Genomic DNA, 16360 nt, shown 5'->3' with positions numbered 1-16360 from the left:
ATTTTCATCTTTTTATTTATATTTTGGTCCTTATAATTAATTATACATCATATTTATAATTCTTAAATATCTTCTCATTTATCATTTTAATCTTTAAAACTTTTGTATATCATAAATTTTTTAAATTTTGTTTTTATAAATTCAAATTTTACACCTAAAATTAAAAAATGAAATAAAATTTATAATATTTTAAAACTAGAATTAGACAACAAGAATATTTCAAAAGAAACTTAATAAAAAAAACTTTTTACAAAGATATATGAAGAAATAATTATTATGCAAATTTAAATATTACAACAACATTAGTAGTCTAGTAAATTTGCTCCGGAACCTCTAAAATATTGTCCAAACAAATGTTGTGTAACCAAATATGGAGCACTATGGAAATAATTTTATAGAATAATTTGGTATTTTGCTTGTATTTTAATATTTAATTATTTATTTCTATTTATAATTTTATATTTTAGTGTAAGATTTTATTAATTAATATTACTGTAATATTTTTATATATGTGCTAGTTATTTATAAAATTTTATGGATTTATATTAATTATAACAAATATAAGGATCACAGTGTAAATTACAAATAATTTTGAAGTTAAATTTGAAGTTTTTCTTTGAAAAAAAAACATCTTAAAATTTCAAATATAGAGTTAAAAAAATTCTAAAATAGAGAGTCTTTTTGGAGATGCTCTAAATCACACAGTAATGGCCCAAATTGATAGTCATAGAGTTGATTGATGTTGAACATACAGTATGTAACTTAATCAAGGGTATGATCTGTGAAACATTTGTTAGCTTATTGGTTTGATTCTTTTATCACTGGATTTTGGTACCAGCTTGATCAAATGAAAATTTTGAGTTTTAATAGAAAGAACCGGCGAATTGGCATTAAACAATATCAAATCAATGTGGTATATGTAAATCCCCTGTATATTAATCCTAAAGCATTATAACATATTTTCGTAACCACGTGTCATCACAAAAATAATTTTTAGAATTGTTAGAAAAATAAATTGATCTATATAAACATATACTATGGTTTTTTTATTAAACTAACTGTCAAATTAATTAATACTAGTATAGAAAATAATATGTTTTTCTTTCCTTAAATAAAAGCTACAAAATTACCTAATATGGTTAACATATATATGACAATTAATGATTATGAATAATACATATTTGATATAAGAAATTCTAACATCTCTCTTTTTTTGTTTAATTTTATACTATTAAAAGAAATTAAACAATCACATTAAGCATATAATGAAAAACTTTAAATTTTTTCTTATATGTTATATTTTGAGTTTTTAAAAACGACTATAAATTACTAAAAATAGTAAAAGTCCCACATTGAAAATTTTGTTATCAATGCTTTAATTTTTTTTGTTCAAGTAAGATACAAATGATCATATATCATAGGGGTAGGCATTCGGATACATATTTGGGTTTGTATCGGATATTTCATTATAAAAGTATAGAACCCGTTCGGGTATTCCGGGCCGGGTTCGGTATTTAAATTTTGAAGAAAAAATAAATAAATTATTCGTTGTTTATGTTTTTTTGTATTTAAAATATATATTAACTTAACTGGTTTTCTAATTTTTAAAAGATTAAACTATTAATAGGTTTGGAGATAAAACTTTAAAAATAGAAAGAAACTAATATAGTTGTTGTTTTGAAATTTTAAATGCAACTTTTGTTAATGCAAGAAACAAGAGCTTGATATGTATTTTAAGTGAGTAGCAAATGATTTTGTCAATAATTATATGTATATTATCTAATTTTGAGCAATAAGCATCATTAATATAAATATTTTGAATAAAATAAGAGAAATAAACTAGAAATATAGTGTTAAGTATACTTATGTTTGATTATCCTCGGATATTTATTCGGGTTCGGATATTACTCGTTCGGATTCAGATATTACTCGAACTGGTAAAATAAGTAATTTATTTTTTTGTTCTAATTAAATAATTTTTAGACCGAGCTGGTGAATATATACCAGACAGACATTTATATCTTGAGTCTTTATTTATATTTTATAACAGCTTGATATATTAGATTTGAACACTAACCTGTTAATATAGTTTGCCAGTGATCTTTTATCAAAATTTTGATTCTTAGATATGTATATGGAATAAAACTAATTTTACAGATGTCCATTTTTTTTAGTTAACACTTATGTAATTCACTGAATTCATAAAAGAAGTTTAAAAAGAAACTTAACTCATAATGAAACAAAGACGAGAACGAAAGCACAATTCTATAAATGTAGAAAACTAAATCACTTATGGAGAGTCAATAATAAACAAATCGAGAGTAGAAAACCTAATCTCATTTCGTCATTATACAATCGATGTTACCTAATTGGTTTTGGTGATTTGTATCAGCCGCAAAACTTATTTTTTTATGCATATAAAATCTTAAAAATAATTAAAATGAGATGTAATACGTTAACTTTTCAACAACGATGATATATTTAAGAGACCAACATTTGTATTCATCATTTTATAATCGATTGTAGTGTTGAAAAATATTAAAATCATTTCATAAACAATCATTATTATAAAAACTCACTCCGCGCGGATTATCATCTAGTAGTAGAGTACTAAAATTCAAGCTCCTTTTGGTCATTTCATTTAACTATGCATTTGGTGCTGTTGCAAACACTTGAGTTACGATGATTAAACAAGGTAATGAGAGTGGGGCTTTAGTTTAAGGGTTACAAGTTACAACTAATAGTCGACATAATCATTTAAATAACACGTGTTTTTCCTATGCGAATATGAGAAGGATAAGATATTTGAGTGTTGTGACCATGATTCATATTCATAATAATTAGTCATGAATCAACAAAATGCAAACGAATAAAACAATGAAAACTAAAATATGAATACGGTCATTGTCAGGAATAAAGAGAATAATACTCCAAAGCTTGAATTTGAGATCGGCGGAAGACTTGGAACTGTCGGCTACTCCCCTCAAAATCTATCCAGCTCATCTTTGGGCCCCATCTCTAACCTTTCATGCAAGTGCTGCTTCTTCGTTTTCGAAGATAAATTTTCAAAATTTTAAAACAATACACAAGAGGTTTTTTCTTTTTTTTTTTGCTAACTAACAATACACAAAAGGTTTCAAGTGTTATGTCTCTAATTTGCACAAAAGTCATTATATATTGGATCAAACTTTGTCAAGATCTCAGAGTTTTTAACTTCAAAATTCTCACATATCTTTGGTTGTTTTTTTGGATACATTTTTTTATGATTACTTTGTTTAACGTTTCTTATAACCTGGACTGAATCAGTAGTGAAAAGTACACAAGTAATTAATGCTATCTCTATCGAACAGGCTGATTCATGGGGGAGAAAAGGAAACGAGAAGTTTAAGGGCCTAGTTCCTCTAGAGTTTAAATGAGATATTACAACAACAAAAAAAGGTGGCACTGCTGACTTGCCGTATCTTAGTGGTAATTGATTAGTAGTGTTCTGCTCGATTTCACATCATGTGTCATTGTCTTCATTTGCATCATGTGTATTTGTTGGTTCTGACATTGCATATCTCCCTAAATCCGTCACTTGTAATTTATATATCTTCTTTAATTTATGGGAAACCAACCCAAATATTCAAGTCAAATGTAAAAGTGTACCCCACTTTCAGTCAAATGCAAAACCAACCTAAAGGAGTAGTAAAAGTACTATTTCACCCTTATGACCAAACAAAAAACATAAATGTATTTTACGTTTCTATCCTTTGGAAGTCTACACGTAATAAAAGAAGTCTACATATATATAGACTTCCTACGAAGTCTACTTTATAGACTTGTTTTGTAGTCTACACTCTAATTTGGTCTACTAATTTAATTTTGAAAATGTATAAAAATAATTATTGTGATATTTTTAATTAATCATCAATATAATGGATAATATGAAGTAAATAAATTAAAATTTCATATAATCGAACAATTTTGAAGAATATATACTAATTTGGTTATCATGTGCTAGACTATGTTCATAGTTTAGAAACAAAAGGTTCTAACATGTTATGTCTTTTAGTAGTTGATTTCATAGGGTTAGATTTTAGATTTTGTTTTTTTTTTTTGTTTTATTAACTTAAATCTGCATATTAATGTTTAGTAGTTTATATTTTGTATAAATGAGACTTTTTGATTATCAAGCAAAACATTTAGGGTTTGATATTTGTGGTTTAGGGTTTCGTAGACCTACAATAAAGTCTATTTATCTGAAGACGTCTTTTTCAGTCTATATTTTTCAATTTGTTTTACAAAAAATCATTATATTTAAACTAAGTTAAGTTCCTTAAGAATAAAAAAGTGAAATCATATACTATAACTATTAAAAAATAAAGAAATAAATTTAATAAATCATATATTAAAATTATTAAAATAATAAAGAATAAACAACAATAATTAAATTATTATAGTAGACTTCCAAAAAGGTCTACTATGTTATAGTAAGATCTACTCCAAAATTTTAATTTTAGTAGACTTCAAACGAAGTCTACAGTATCGTAAATTTTAACCTAGTTACATTTTTGTCTCCCTATATAAACAAAATTTATTCAATCTCTCTCTAAAGTGGCTGCACAAGTTCTTAAAACTCTCTCCCTTCTCTCTAAAACTTTCTCTCTTCTCTCTAAAATTCTCTCAATTGTTTCTAAATCTCTCTCATTATCTTCTTTCTCTCTAAAATTTTCTCAAGTCTTTCTCACAATATTATCTTGTCATTTTAGATATTATGATTCATGGTTTTCATCTTCTCCTTTAAAAAATGTAAGTTTTAGATCTATAGATTTTAAATGTGTATTTTATGTTTATTTCTCACAATATTATCTTTTTTTGGTAGGTATTATCACTCATGGATTTCATCATCTCCTCTAAAAATGTAAGTTTTAGATTAATAGATTTTAAATATGTATTTACATGTTTATATTCAAATAAATTTATAGATCAAGCTCTCTACATTAATTTGCTACTAGTTTACCTTATAAATTATATTATGTAAAGTATTTTCAGATTTAAAATTATTTTCACATTTCAAAATATATAGATTTTTTCAGATCTGAAAATTATCAGACAGTGTAGACTTCTAAAGAAGTTTACTAAAGCTTGCAGACTTCATATGAAGTTTACTAAACCATAAAGTTTAAGCAGACTTCATTGGAAGTCTACAAAAATATGACTTTAATTTTTTTCTATGTTTTTTAATAATTTTATCTTATTTTGCAGGTATTTTCTTCCATAGTTGTTCTCTTCTCCTCCTAGAAATGTAAGGTTTACATCTATAGATTTAAAATATGTGTTCTAGTATTTATATTCAAATAAAGTTACATATTAAAATTCATATTAATATGTCTTTAATTTATAACTATTTTGTCTATTAAATCATATTTTTAAAAGTTTTTTAGATTTAAACTTATTTCATATTTTTAATGTATTATTTTTCAGATCTATTTTTTTATAGAGTAGACTTCATTTGAAATCTACTTAAAACTTACGGCTGGTAGACTTCAAATGAAGTCTACTAGCCTTGAATTTTAAGCAAATTTCATTAGAAGTTTACTCAAATATGATTTTAATTTTTATCTTATTTTTTAAAATTTTATTTTATTTTGCAGGTATTCTCTTCCAATATTTTCAAATCATCTTCCCAAAAATGTAAGCTTTCCATATATTCATTATAAGATATTTTGTGTTTATAATGAACTAAATTTATAGATTCATACATTATCTTTTTGCTTTGTTACAAGGATGACAAAAAACCATTTTTGAAATATTTTCCAGAACAAAGTATTTTCAAATTTTCTAAATGCACACTTTTAAATATGAAAATTTTCCATTAGTGTAGACTTCAACTAAAGTCTACTAAACAATAACTTTACGTAGACTTAATAAAAAGTCTACTAAAATATGATTTTATTTTTTATCTTATGTTTTTCTCATAATCTATCTTATTTGGCAGGTACTTTTTCCAAGACTTTATTTGAAGCATCAAGATTATGAAAAATCAAACATACTCAAGAATACTTTTTAATATATTGCTCTGTAATAACTTTCATAATAAAATATTAATTTTTAAATAATTTTTTAATGCATAATCTATAAACATTGTATTCATTTTTAGTTGTTTTCACTTGTATGATATTATTAATTTTTTGTTAGATATCAATTTTTTCACAAGATCTAACCAACCAAACAAGTAAAACCACCATAAGCTAAAATAATAACTAACACACATGTGAGAAGAAGAAAATCTATACAAAATTTTCCCAAAAATTTTCAAGAATAATACTAATCAAAACAATTTGCAATAAGTATCAAGTGTATAATTATAACACATTAAATTGTGAAATTCATCCAAGACCATTAAAATTTTACTAACATACACTGTAAAATAATTAAATCATGAAAAAATATGATGAATAATACACAAATACACTTTTAATAGAATTTACGACGTAGACTTCAACTGCAGTCTACATTTGTAGATTTACAAAAACGTCTACACTTATTATTTAACATATAGTCAATCCAATTTTTTTTAGTGTATTGGCGCAGGCTTGATACACAAAGGCGTACAAAGTGTGTCTTAGATAACTCGATCAAGTTTCGTACTTGTCGATTATTCGTGACAGGCATAAGAGGAGTATATTCCTATTCGGAGTCATTTGTTTTAAATGATGTTTGGTAAGGAATAGGTTAGCACCATCTTCTCAATTTTGTTGTCCAGATCATAATCTTCTTGTGTCATTTCAAGAAGTTTACCATGTGTACAGCCATCATGCACAAGGAACATTCTTCAACCTTTCCGATTCTTCATCTTTTTCGAATATTTTGTCACCCAAAATATCTTTGGCCCATACTTCACACTCGCTCTAAGTTTTCAACCACATCCTTGAACACGACACTTAGCCACATACGGAGTTTTTGTTGTCTTATATGCTGAAAATGTAAAATTATATTCCACAGTCACCGACTTCAGCTTTGAAACAAGCTCAGCCTTACTAGCAAAACTATAAACGAAGACTTAGAAATACGTCTACAATTATTAGCTAACAACATTGTCAAATCAAATGAATTATACCTTCATAATTATAAAAAAAAAATTATTTTCAAAATCACTCAAACCCATTAGGATTAACTAACACACACTGTCAAACAAAAAAACTAGAAAAAATTTAATGAATAATACACAAATTCACATTTTTATAGATTTTTCTATGAAGACTTAATATTTAGTCTCTGAAGATGTTGACGTTCTTTTCAGTTTACAGACGTAGACTGTCAAATAGGTCTACTCTTTGGGTTGGTTTTTGCAATTGACCATTTTACGGGTTGCTTTCTATAGTTGAATAAAAGTTGTAATTTTGTACATGTAGACTTTCATTTCAGTCTACAATTTAAAAAGGTTACTTTTTGCAATTGACCAGAATTCATCCAAGATTTGACTTTCAGAACTAGACTTCATATGCAGTCTACATGTTTGAATTTTTTTGAAAGAGGTTAGTTTTGCAATTGACCAAGTTTGACTTCAAATCAGTAGATTAAAATGAACGTCTACGGGTGTGTAGACTTCTTGTGAAGTCTACTCTCAAATCCGACGGGTTGGTTTTGCATTTGACCAAAATAAAAAAGTAGACTTTATACGCAGTCTACATTTTTTTTTTTAAGATAAGAAGACTGCATATGAAGTCTACAATTTAATAAATTTTTGATTGCTTTTTAAACTTTTTGGTCAAACACAAAACTAACCTATTCCACGAAGTCAAAGTTTTGGTCAAATGCAAAACTGACCTTTTATAGACTTTGTTGGCAGTCTACATTTTGTAGACTTCCGTTGAAGTCTATTTTGAAAAGTCAAAAGTTCGGTCAAATGAAAAACTAACCTCTTTTAGGTAGACGTCTTAGTAAGTCTACCGAAAGTTTTATTTTTGTTGTCAAAGGTAAAGACGGAGACTACTGGGGAAGTCTGCGTTAGAAAAAAAATTTGTCTGCTCAATTGCAAAACTAACCCGTGCGTTGACAAATAGACTGCATCGTAAGTCTCCACGGAGGCGTAGACATACAAAACAGTCTACCGTCGCGACACAGATCTGAAAAAGAACGAAAACCATGTAAATAGTTACATTTTTCATGTGTAAAGCTTGTTTCCAACCTTTTCAACCGTCCAAACTCCAAATATGAGCAAAAAGAAGCATCTTTAACGATTCACTAATGAAGAAACTCGAAAATATGAAGTTTGTGATTATGAAAATGATAGTTATGAGAGTTTTTTAGATGGAAATGTAGAGGAGATGAGAGAAAATGAAGTTTTTTGGGTTATAATGAGAAAAAAAGTGGTTGAAAATTGAATTCTAGAGCTTTAGAGCTCAAAAATGGTGGTTCATGGTGGTTGGAAAAATTGATGATGATGGCATTTTTGTAAATAAGAAGAAATGGTTAGGGTGTATTTGATTTTTTGTTAATTTCGAAATTAATAAAAAAATAAATAAAAATGGCAATTTTGTGAATAATTCAAAAACATAAGGATAGTATGAAAATTTTATTGAAGAATAGTATGGACAAAAAAAAAAGAGTTGGTTTTGGATTTGACTTGAAAATATGGGTTGGTTTTGAAAAACACCCTTAATTTATTAATAAAACGAGCGCGTCTTTTTTTTGTCGGATACGAGCTCTTTCTATCATCTTATTATGTGATCAAATTAATATTTTACCCCAAAGATCTAACTATGTGATCGTTATTTTCTTTTTATTTTATTTTTATTTTTATAAAAGACTTTCATATCAAATTTTTATTATTATTTTAATAAAGATAAGAAGAAAAAATTTAAAATTCAATAAACAAATCTCTTAATAGACTCGGTACAAGAGAAGACCAAATACAAAAAAAAAATTAAAATAGCCCGACATTGAAAATAAAATACTCTAGCCAATCACTTGAATGGATAATGCCTCCACCAAAAATATGCTCACCAGAGAATACCACCGCCAAACCACAATGACCGACTGAGAGAAGCCTAGAACAAAAAGAGCCAGCACTGGACCACACCGATAGCACCGCACCTTGAAAGATTCGAGTAGCAGAACATCGATGAAGGACCTTGCCAAACATGGAACTGGCGCTGCCTACTTCGTATGAGGAACCTTGCATCTCGCTTTTTATCCAATGAAATAAAGAGTGGTCAAGAAACAAATTTCTGGTACGACACTTGGACTCCTTTGGATCTCTTAACCTCTGTCTTCGGTGAGCATGGAACCCACATGCTAAGGACCAGAGCCGACGCTTATGTTGCTGATGTTTGCAATGCAACCGGTTGGACGCTTCCTCATCTAATACCAGAGGAGGAAGTAGCTCTTCACACATCTTTCTTCGATTCATGTTCCCTCAGCGGAAATGGGTACATACAGTTTCAGCTGGATCGTCGATGGTGACTCTAACAACACCTACTTTTCCTCTAAAACCTGGGAGGTCCTAAGACCAATGGGAACAAGACAAGCCAGTGCTAAGCACATCTGGTTTAGTGGTGCAACCCTGAATCATGCTTTTCACATGTGGGTTACTGATTTAAATCGGCTTCCCACAAGAAATATAATGTCTGTTTGGCGTATGCAAGTGCCATCAAGTTGCTGTAGTTGATATATCCATCCAGAATCTAGGGACCATCTCATGCTCTCTTGTCCTTATTCCTTGACGATTTGGTCTGAGATTATACACAAGCTCTGTTGTGTTGTGCCTACATTCCGTGATTGGGCTGAGCTTATGCTATGGGCGTCTAGTTCATGTTCTACAGCCCCATCTGTGTTAAGAATGCTTGTGCTCCAGACTCTTGTCTACACTATATAGCAGCAGCACAACAATATGATGTTCAACCATACTCTTATCTCTCTCACTTGTGGCGTTCAAGGACATCAACAACCAGGTTCTCAAATTCATCTACACATTGAGGACAAGGAAGAAATTCAGGGCCCTCATGCAACTTTGGTTAATCTGACCCTTTGTTTGATAGGTCTCCTTTGGGCTTCTTACAAACTCCATGCTATCTCTTTTGTAACAATCCTCTGTTTTTTTACTTTCTTTTTACCCGAGTATTATTTTGTATAGGTCAACTACTCATGTAGAGTAATCTTCATCATTTATGATAATTTACATTCGTTGCAGAAAAAAAGGAAAGAGGTTTGGAGGAGGGAAGCAATGTACGGCAGAAAGAGGTTTTGTCTTCGGTTACCAGAGAAGATGCGCAGCTTCGATATTTGGTGACAAAGGTGTCAACTGGTGAAGCGCGGTAGAGCAGTGTTTCCCAGCACCAGTGACAGACCAATGATTGTTCTGGTGACACGAGCTCTGCTTTTTTTTTGAAGCTAGGACTTGGTGATCCTACTTTCGCTACATGACGTCAAGGACTTACTTTTCATTCCCGACAGTCTAGTTTGGTTTATGGCTAAGGTTTGCGATGGTAATTTACTGAAGGGACGGTGATCGATAGGCACCATTGGCAAATTATATTAGTAGACGAGCTGAAATCTAAATTATTAGGAGTCTTATAGTTCGAAGTTAGAAACGATTATGCTTCATGGTCCTCTAGTGTAATTACTGTTTTCGTACTCAGAGTAGTTAGCTTTGTTGGTGGTAGTGGGGAGCATTGTTGTTTTGCCTTTACTCCTACTCAAATAAGGGTTTGATGGTTCTGTACTTGGAGTTTGGCATTTGATTTGGCAGTCTTTCTTCTAGGGTTGATGTATTCAGTGAGTGTTTTCAACTTGTTTCTTTTTTCCGTGAGTGATTTCAGAGAGTTTCGTTGGCAAGGCTTCGTCTTTTTGGTGTGTTGAGTGGGCTTCTACCTAGGGAAAATTGGACGTTTATGATTGTATAGCATCTGTATCCAAAGGTTGTGTAGATCGAGTAGCGGTTCATCATGTTGGGTTATGAAATCTTCGGTTCTTGGTTCTTGAACATTGGTGTTTGGAGTGCGAGGCAGCAGCGATAAATCGTGTTAAAGGTGTTAGAAGTGGAGGTTAATGGGTGACGGCTATGGGTAGCAATGGTAGCACATTTTAATTGGCATTTGCTGAGTTCTAAAATCTATTAAGTTATTTTGTGTTATGCTCCTACGTACATATGCCAGTTGTTTATATAGATCTAGTAGTGATTTAAATGTATGCTTTGTTTCTGTAAGTTGTCTCGGTGTGGATTTTAGTTGAACCTTTCATGTGAGCTTTTGATTATGAAGTTTTTTTGTTAGACCGCCAGCTTATATATTAAAACTTACTCCCTCTCTTCCTTAATATTACATATTTTAAGAAAAAAATTTGTTTTAAAAAGATCCATTTTTTACATTTTCAAGACATGTTTTATTAACTAATTATAAATTTCAAAAAACATAATTGCACTTATTGAATTGTTATTGGTTTAAAATTGTGAAAAAAAATAAACACAAAAATATATACAAATTTAATGTGTTTTATTAAAATGTGTGAAAAATCTAGAATATGTAACATTAAAAAACAGAGGGAGTATTTTTTTTGTCGTCGTATTAAAACTTGTTTCACTTATGAATGAATTCAGTTAGGGGAAAAAGTTAATTGATGATGCAATATTCAATAAATAATATTTTGCATTAAAATGTTAAAATTACTTATATTTTTAAATAATACCTTCTAAAACTAATTATATTATGAAGCTCTACTTATATTTTTAAATAATACTTCTAAAACTAATTATATTATGAAACACGGAGAATATATTACTTTTTATTATTGAATCATGGTTAATTTTATTATAAAATTCCTTATAAAGGTGTTAAAGTAAGAAAGATATATTTTTTATAAAAACATTTTTCTAAAATATTATGTGTTATAGAAATTTAACTAATTTTAAAAACTTATGGAACATATGTTTTTACTAATCTTTACTTTTTATTTCATATTATGTAAAAGATATTTTTTGAAAACAAACTTGTAATTGTTTTTCCAGATTTACTTGTATTTAATAAAATGGATGAAATATCTGTAAATATATGTAAATTTTGGATAACCAAAATTGGATATTCGTATGTTGTCGAACAAATAATTTTTTTTTAAAATATCTGTAAAATACGAAATCAATCATAAATAAATACTGAAAATAAGAGTGTTATTCGATCTGTTGTTACCACCCCTCGTAACATGCTATATTGAACAGACACAAATATACACGCGACAGTAACTAACGCATACATGAACCCATTTAATTATTATAGTTACAGAGTTTAGTAAAGACAACAAGTTTGCTTCATACAGATGTCCTTCTAAGAGGGACCCACACAATCCCAGATTCAAACTGATCTAATAATATACACTGTCCGATCAAACAATCACCCAAAGATGATCATAATCGGGGAACATTTTCGAATAATACGCAAGACCGTAGATAAATACTGGAGCCTTCTCATTAAGGTAATGATCTGCTGCAATCGGCTTTGATGAAACCCACTCTCTTATTGATTACATCAAACTCAACCCATAAATTCTGCTGATGAACGTTCCCGATTATATTACTAGCGGCACCAAGCATGCTTGACCGTCCGATGCCAACACAGTGGACTCCACCTCCTACGTTAATAAGAAGCCTTTGTCTTTCAACGAGAATCTCAACTCCTCTCCCGAATTCAAACACAAGATCTCCTATCAGCCGTCCGATCTCCATAGGTTTGTTTCCATCAAAACACATGTCAGCCGTTTCGCCGTACACGTAACCCTTTTTCATTCTGGGCCCTACACGCTTCACTATTTCTCCCCTCACTTTATCGTACGCCACGTCGACCAAGTGAGTGAATTCGGAACCCGAGTCGACCATGGTTTGACCCGACCCGCCAGCATCGGGTCTAAAAGCAGAGGCTGGGATGTCTAGCCTCTTTTGTCCGATTCGGATCCCTTGCAAAGGTACTGTATAAGCCAGAGGGTCTAGATTCGGCATGCGTTGACTCTGAGGAAAAGTCAAAAGAGAGACGTATTTGAATCCCCGAGAAATCGGATTTTCCCCGATGTAAAAAGACCCGGTCGGAGTAAAACCGGGCCGGTCAGACCGGGTCGGGATGCAATAAGAGAATTTGGATATTTTAGCTTGCGAGATGAAAGAAAGACGACCGAGATTCATCCCCAAAATACCCCTGTCATCTGTAGACTCAGCAGCACAGCCTAGAATCAAAGGAGGCGTAGTTTGGGTTTTTGAGAAGGTGAATTTTTCTTTGACGAGATTACCCTCGGCGTAGGTTCCGTCTGCGTAGAAGTAGGAATAGTGACAGAGACGGTTCGAGTCGCAAGTTGTGGGAAGGGTAAAATCGGGAATTCTTGGTTTACAGAAAGGATGAGAGCAAGGCAAGTTGGAGAAGGATGAAGACAGCGACGGATCAAACGACGTCGTTGGTTTCTGCTTCTTGCGATGGCACTGGATCCACGAGAGCTGACTCCCTGTGTCGAGGACAAGCTCTTGAGTCTGAGCAGGTGTTCCAATCGGAAGAGAGAGGATCAGAGCCATCGAGTATTTGAAGTTTGATCGGAAATTGTACGGAGGAGATGATGATGATGACGACTGCGATGGATTCCGGCGAGAGGCTAGGGAGGTTTGGAGAGAAGAAGAAGAGGAGTTAGTGGTTGTAGTGAGACGGAGAGATGTGAGAGGGAAGTGGAGAGAGAGAGATGATGAGAGAGAAACTGAGTTGCAGAGGAAAACGTAGAGAAATGTTAAGAAGAGAGACATTTTTTTTTAACAGTCTGAGAGTGAGTGATGAGAGAGAGAGATGATGTTACATATATATACAACACGCGCACGAATATTAAAAATAAAGAAGAGAAAACTGAAGGAGATTGTGCAACTAATTGAAAGTGGTTAGCTTTATGACTTTATATTATATGTGTTTTTCATACGTTTGTGTATAATATACTATGCTTTTAAGCTAGTGTTTATGTCGGTTGGCGACGCATGGATAAGGCTATGAAATATGACAAAGTTTCGTGTTTAATTGTTTTTCTTAGTTTGGTTTGGATTTTTATTATTTCTTGGTTGATTAGATGTCAATTAAGAGGTTTGAGCTCAGCGATCTAGGTGTTTTAAATTTGCACTCAGCGACCTATTTCAAATAGAGTAATTCTTGGGTTCACCCCCTAGGGTGAACCTCTAGGTTCACCAACCAATAGTGTTTGATTATTTGATATTTGATATCTTTTAAAAAAGGAAACAACATTGAATTTCCAAATAAAATTATCTTTTTAAAATAAAACAATAAAAATACATAAAAATAGTTACAAAAAATAAATAAATAAATATTTTTAAGTCTTTAGCAAAATACTAAACTCTATATCCTAAATCTTAAACCCTAAACCCTAAACCTTAAACTTTGGATAAACTCTAAACGTTTGAAAATCTTAAACCCTAAATCATACATTAAAAACTAAATTTTAATAACACTAAACCCTAAATCCTAATCACTAAACCCTAAACCCTTGGGTAAACACTGAACCCTTGGATAAATCATAAACTCTAGAGTTTAATTTTAAATATTTTTGATTTACAGTTTATGATTTATCCAAGGATTCAGGGTTTACCCAAGGGTTTAGGGTTTAGTGATTAGGATTTAGGGTTTAGTGTTATTAAAATTTAGTTTTTAATGTATGATTTAGGGTTTAAGATTTTCAAACGTTTAGAGTTTATCCAAAGTTTAAGGTTTAGGGTTTAGGGTTTAAGATTTAGGGTATATGGTTTAGTATTTTGCTGAAAACTTAAAAATATTTATTTATTTATTTTTTGTAACTATTTTTATTCATTTTTATTGTTTTATTTTAAAAAATTAATTTTATTTGGAAATTCAATGTTGTTTCCTTTTTTAAAAGATATCAAATATCAAATACTTAAACACTATTGGTTGGTGAACCTAGAGGTTCACCCTAGGGGGTGAACCCAAGAATTACTCTTTCAAATATAGCTAGGATTATCTGAATTTATCATATTTATTAGTATTATCTACACTATTAGCGATTTAATAGAAGTTAATGGTTATGGTTGGTACTCAGCTTCCTTTTTCCCTTCAATTGAAAATAATGGTGAAGGGTGTTTAGAAAAAAACCTGGTGTGATTGAATTCGTTTTTATGGTCAAGAGACGTTTCATTTACAATTTGAAATTTGATGTGGGATAATAACTTTGATTAGTGATAACTTGTTTAACATATTTGTTAAAATGATTTGAGATAATCAGATAACAAGAAATTAAAAATATTGAATAAATTGATTTATGAATTGACAGTTGCTTAAAGAATTACATATAACAGAATAGTTATTTATGACAAAAAATGCAGGAATCAATCTATTTTTATAGATTATTTTAAATCCTTTGGTTAACCTTCTAAATATTTTATAATGTTATATAGATTTCAAAACATTGGTTTCAAACTCATGTTGATTGGGAAAGAAGCAAACTATTTCAGCCGTAAGGGTTATTTTGTCGGTAAAAACATTCCATAACTAAGAATCATACAGAAGATAAAGATTGAACTCAGAACTAGAATCATACAAAAAGATAGAGATTGAACTCAGAATCATACTCAATAATTAATTTGAAATCGATATACATATAAGCTATGTTGAATAATTAATAGTTTGGATTAGTGATGGATGCTTTGAATCATAAAGAAACAAAAATGATTATAATTGATTGGTATACAAACGAGCATCCCATACTTCAGAATCATACCTGTAATTATTCTAAAACTGATATAAGTTACGTTGAGTGGTTTCTGTTGCTTCCTTTTCACGATCAGTTCGATATACAAAACAATATATTGTCGTTGGTGAAAAGATACAATGGACAGTGGAGGCTACTCTGGTTATAATATATTGACGTGACAGAGGAAACAAAGCCGACCAAGGAAGCAGTTGACACGTAGTCAAAGGGAAGACGACAGAGATACACTACTGAGGAAAGCGAAATTCCGGAAACGCGTTTTCTGTTCTATTTCGCAATTCAAGACAAAATGGTCTTCGGTGCACAACGAAAAAAAAAGAAGACAAAATGGTCTTCGGTGCAAGACTTGTTGACAGTTATATTTTATTACATTTTATCAATTAAGTTTGTGCATATACTATTCTGGAGTCAATTTTACATATAAGATTATACAACTTTCACGTAGTTGTCAAATATGCTTTTTTAAATATAAAACTATATCAAGTTTGGTCTGCAATTAGGAGAGAGAAACTTTTTTCTTTCTCTGGTCTCTCCCCAAATCAGCCGTAAAACCCTAGTTTCAAAGCGCGATCTACTTGCTTGAGGAGGCCGAACGGCACCAATTGCTGTCGGTCTCCTCCCCCACCGG

The 16360-nt window shown here is 30.7% G+C and overlaps 1 protein-coding gene across 1 annotated transcript; it reads right to left on the bottom strand.

The window, feature by feature from the left end:
* Nucleotides 1-12217: 12217 nt before the first annotated feature.
* On the bottom strand, nt 12218-13956 carry LOC106445019 (aspartic proteinase PCS1). Its single transcript, XM_013886498.3, has one exon. The coding sequence runs from the start codon at nt 13751-13753 to the stop codon at nt 12446-12448; it is 1308 nt and encodes a 435-aa protein (XP_013741952.2). The 5' UTR covers nt 13754-13956; the 3' UTR covers nt 12218-12445.
* Nucleotides 13957-16360: the final 2404 nt, after the last annotated feature.

The sequence above is a fragment of the Brassica napus genome, chromosome A4 (genome assembly GCF_020379485.1).
Source record: "Brassica napus cultivar Da-Ae chromosome A4, Da-Ae, whole genome shotgun sequence".
Taxonomy (NCBI): domain Eukaryota; kingdom Viridiplantae; phylum Streptophyta; class Magnoliopsida; order Brassicales; family Brassicaceae; genus Brassica; species Brassica napus.
The sequence above is the reverse complement of the archived record's forward strand: the minus strand, read 5'-3'. Positions and strand labels throughout refer to the sequence as shown.

Bases quoted from the DNA above. Each gene is read 5' to 3' on its own strand.
- LOC106445019 (XM_013886498.3), bottom strand. From the start codon at position 13,753: ATGTCTCTCTTCTTAACATTTCTCTACGTTTTCCTCTGCAACTCAGTT.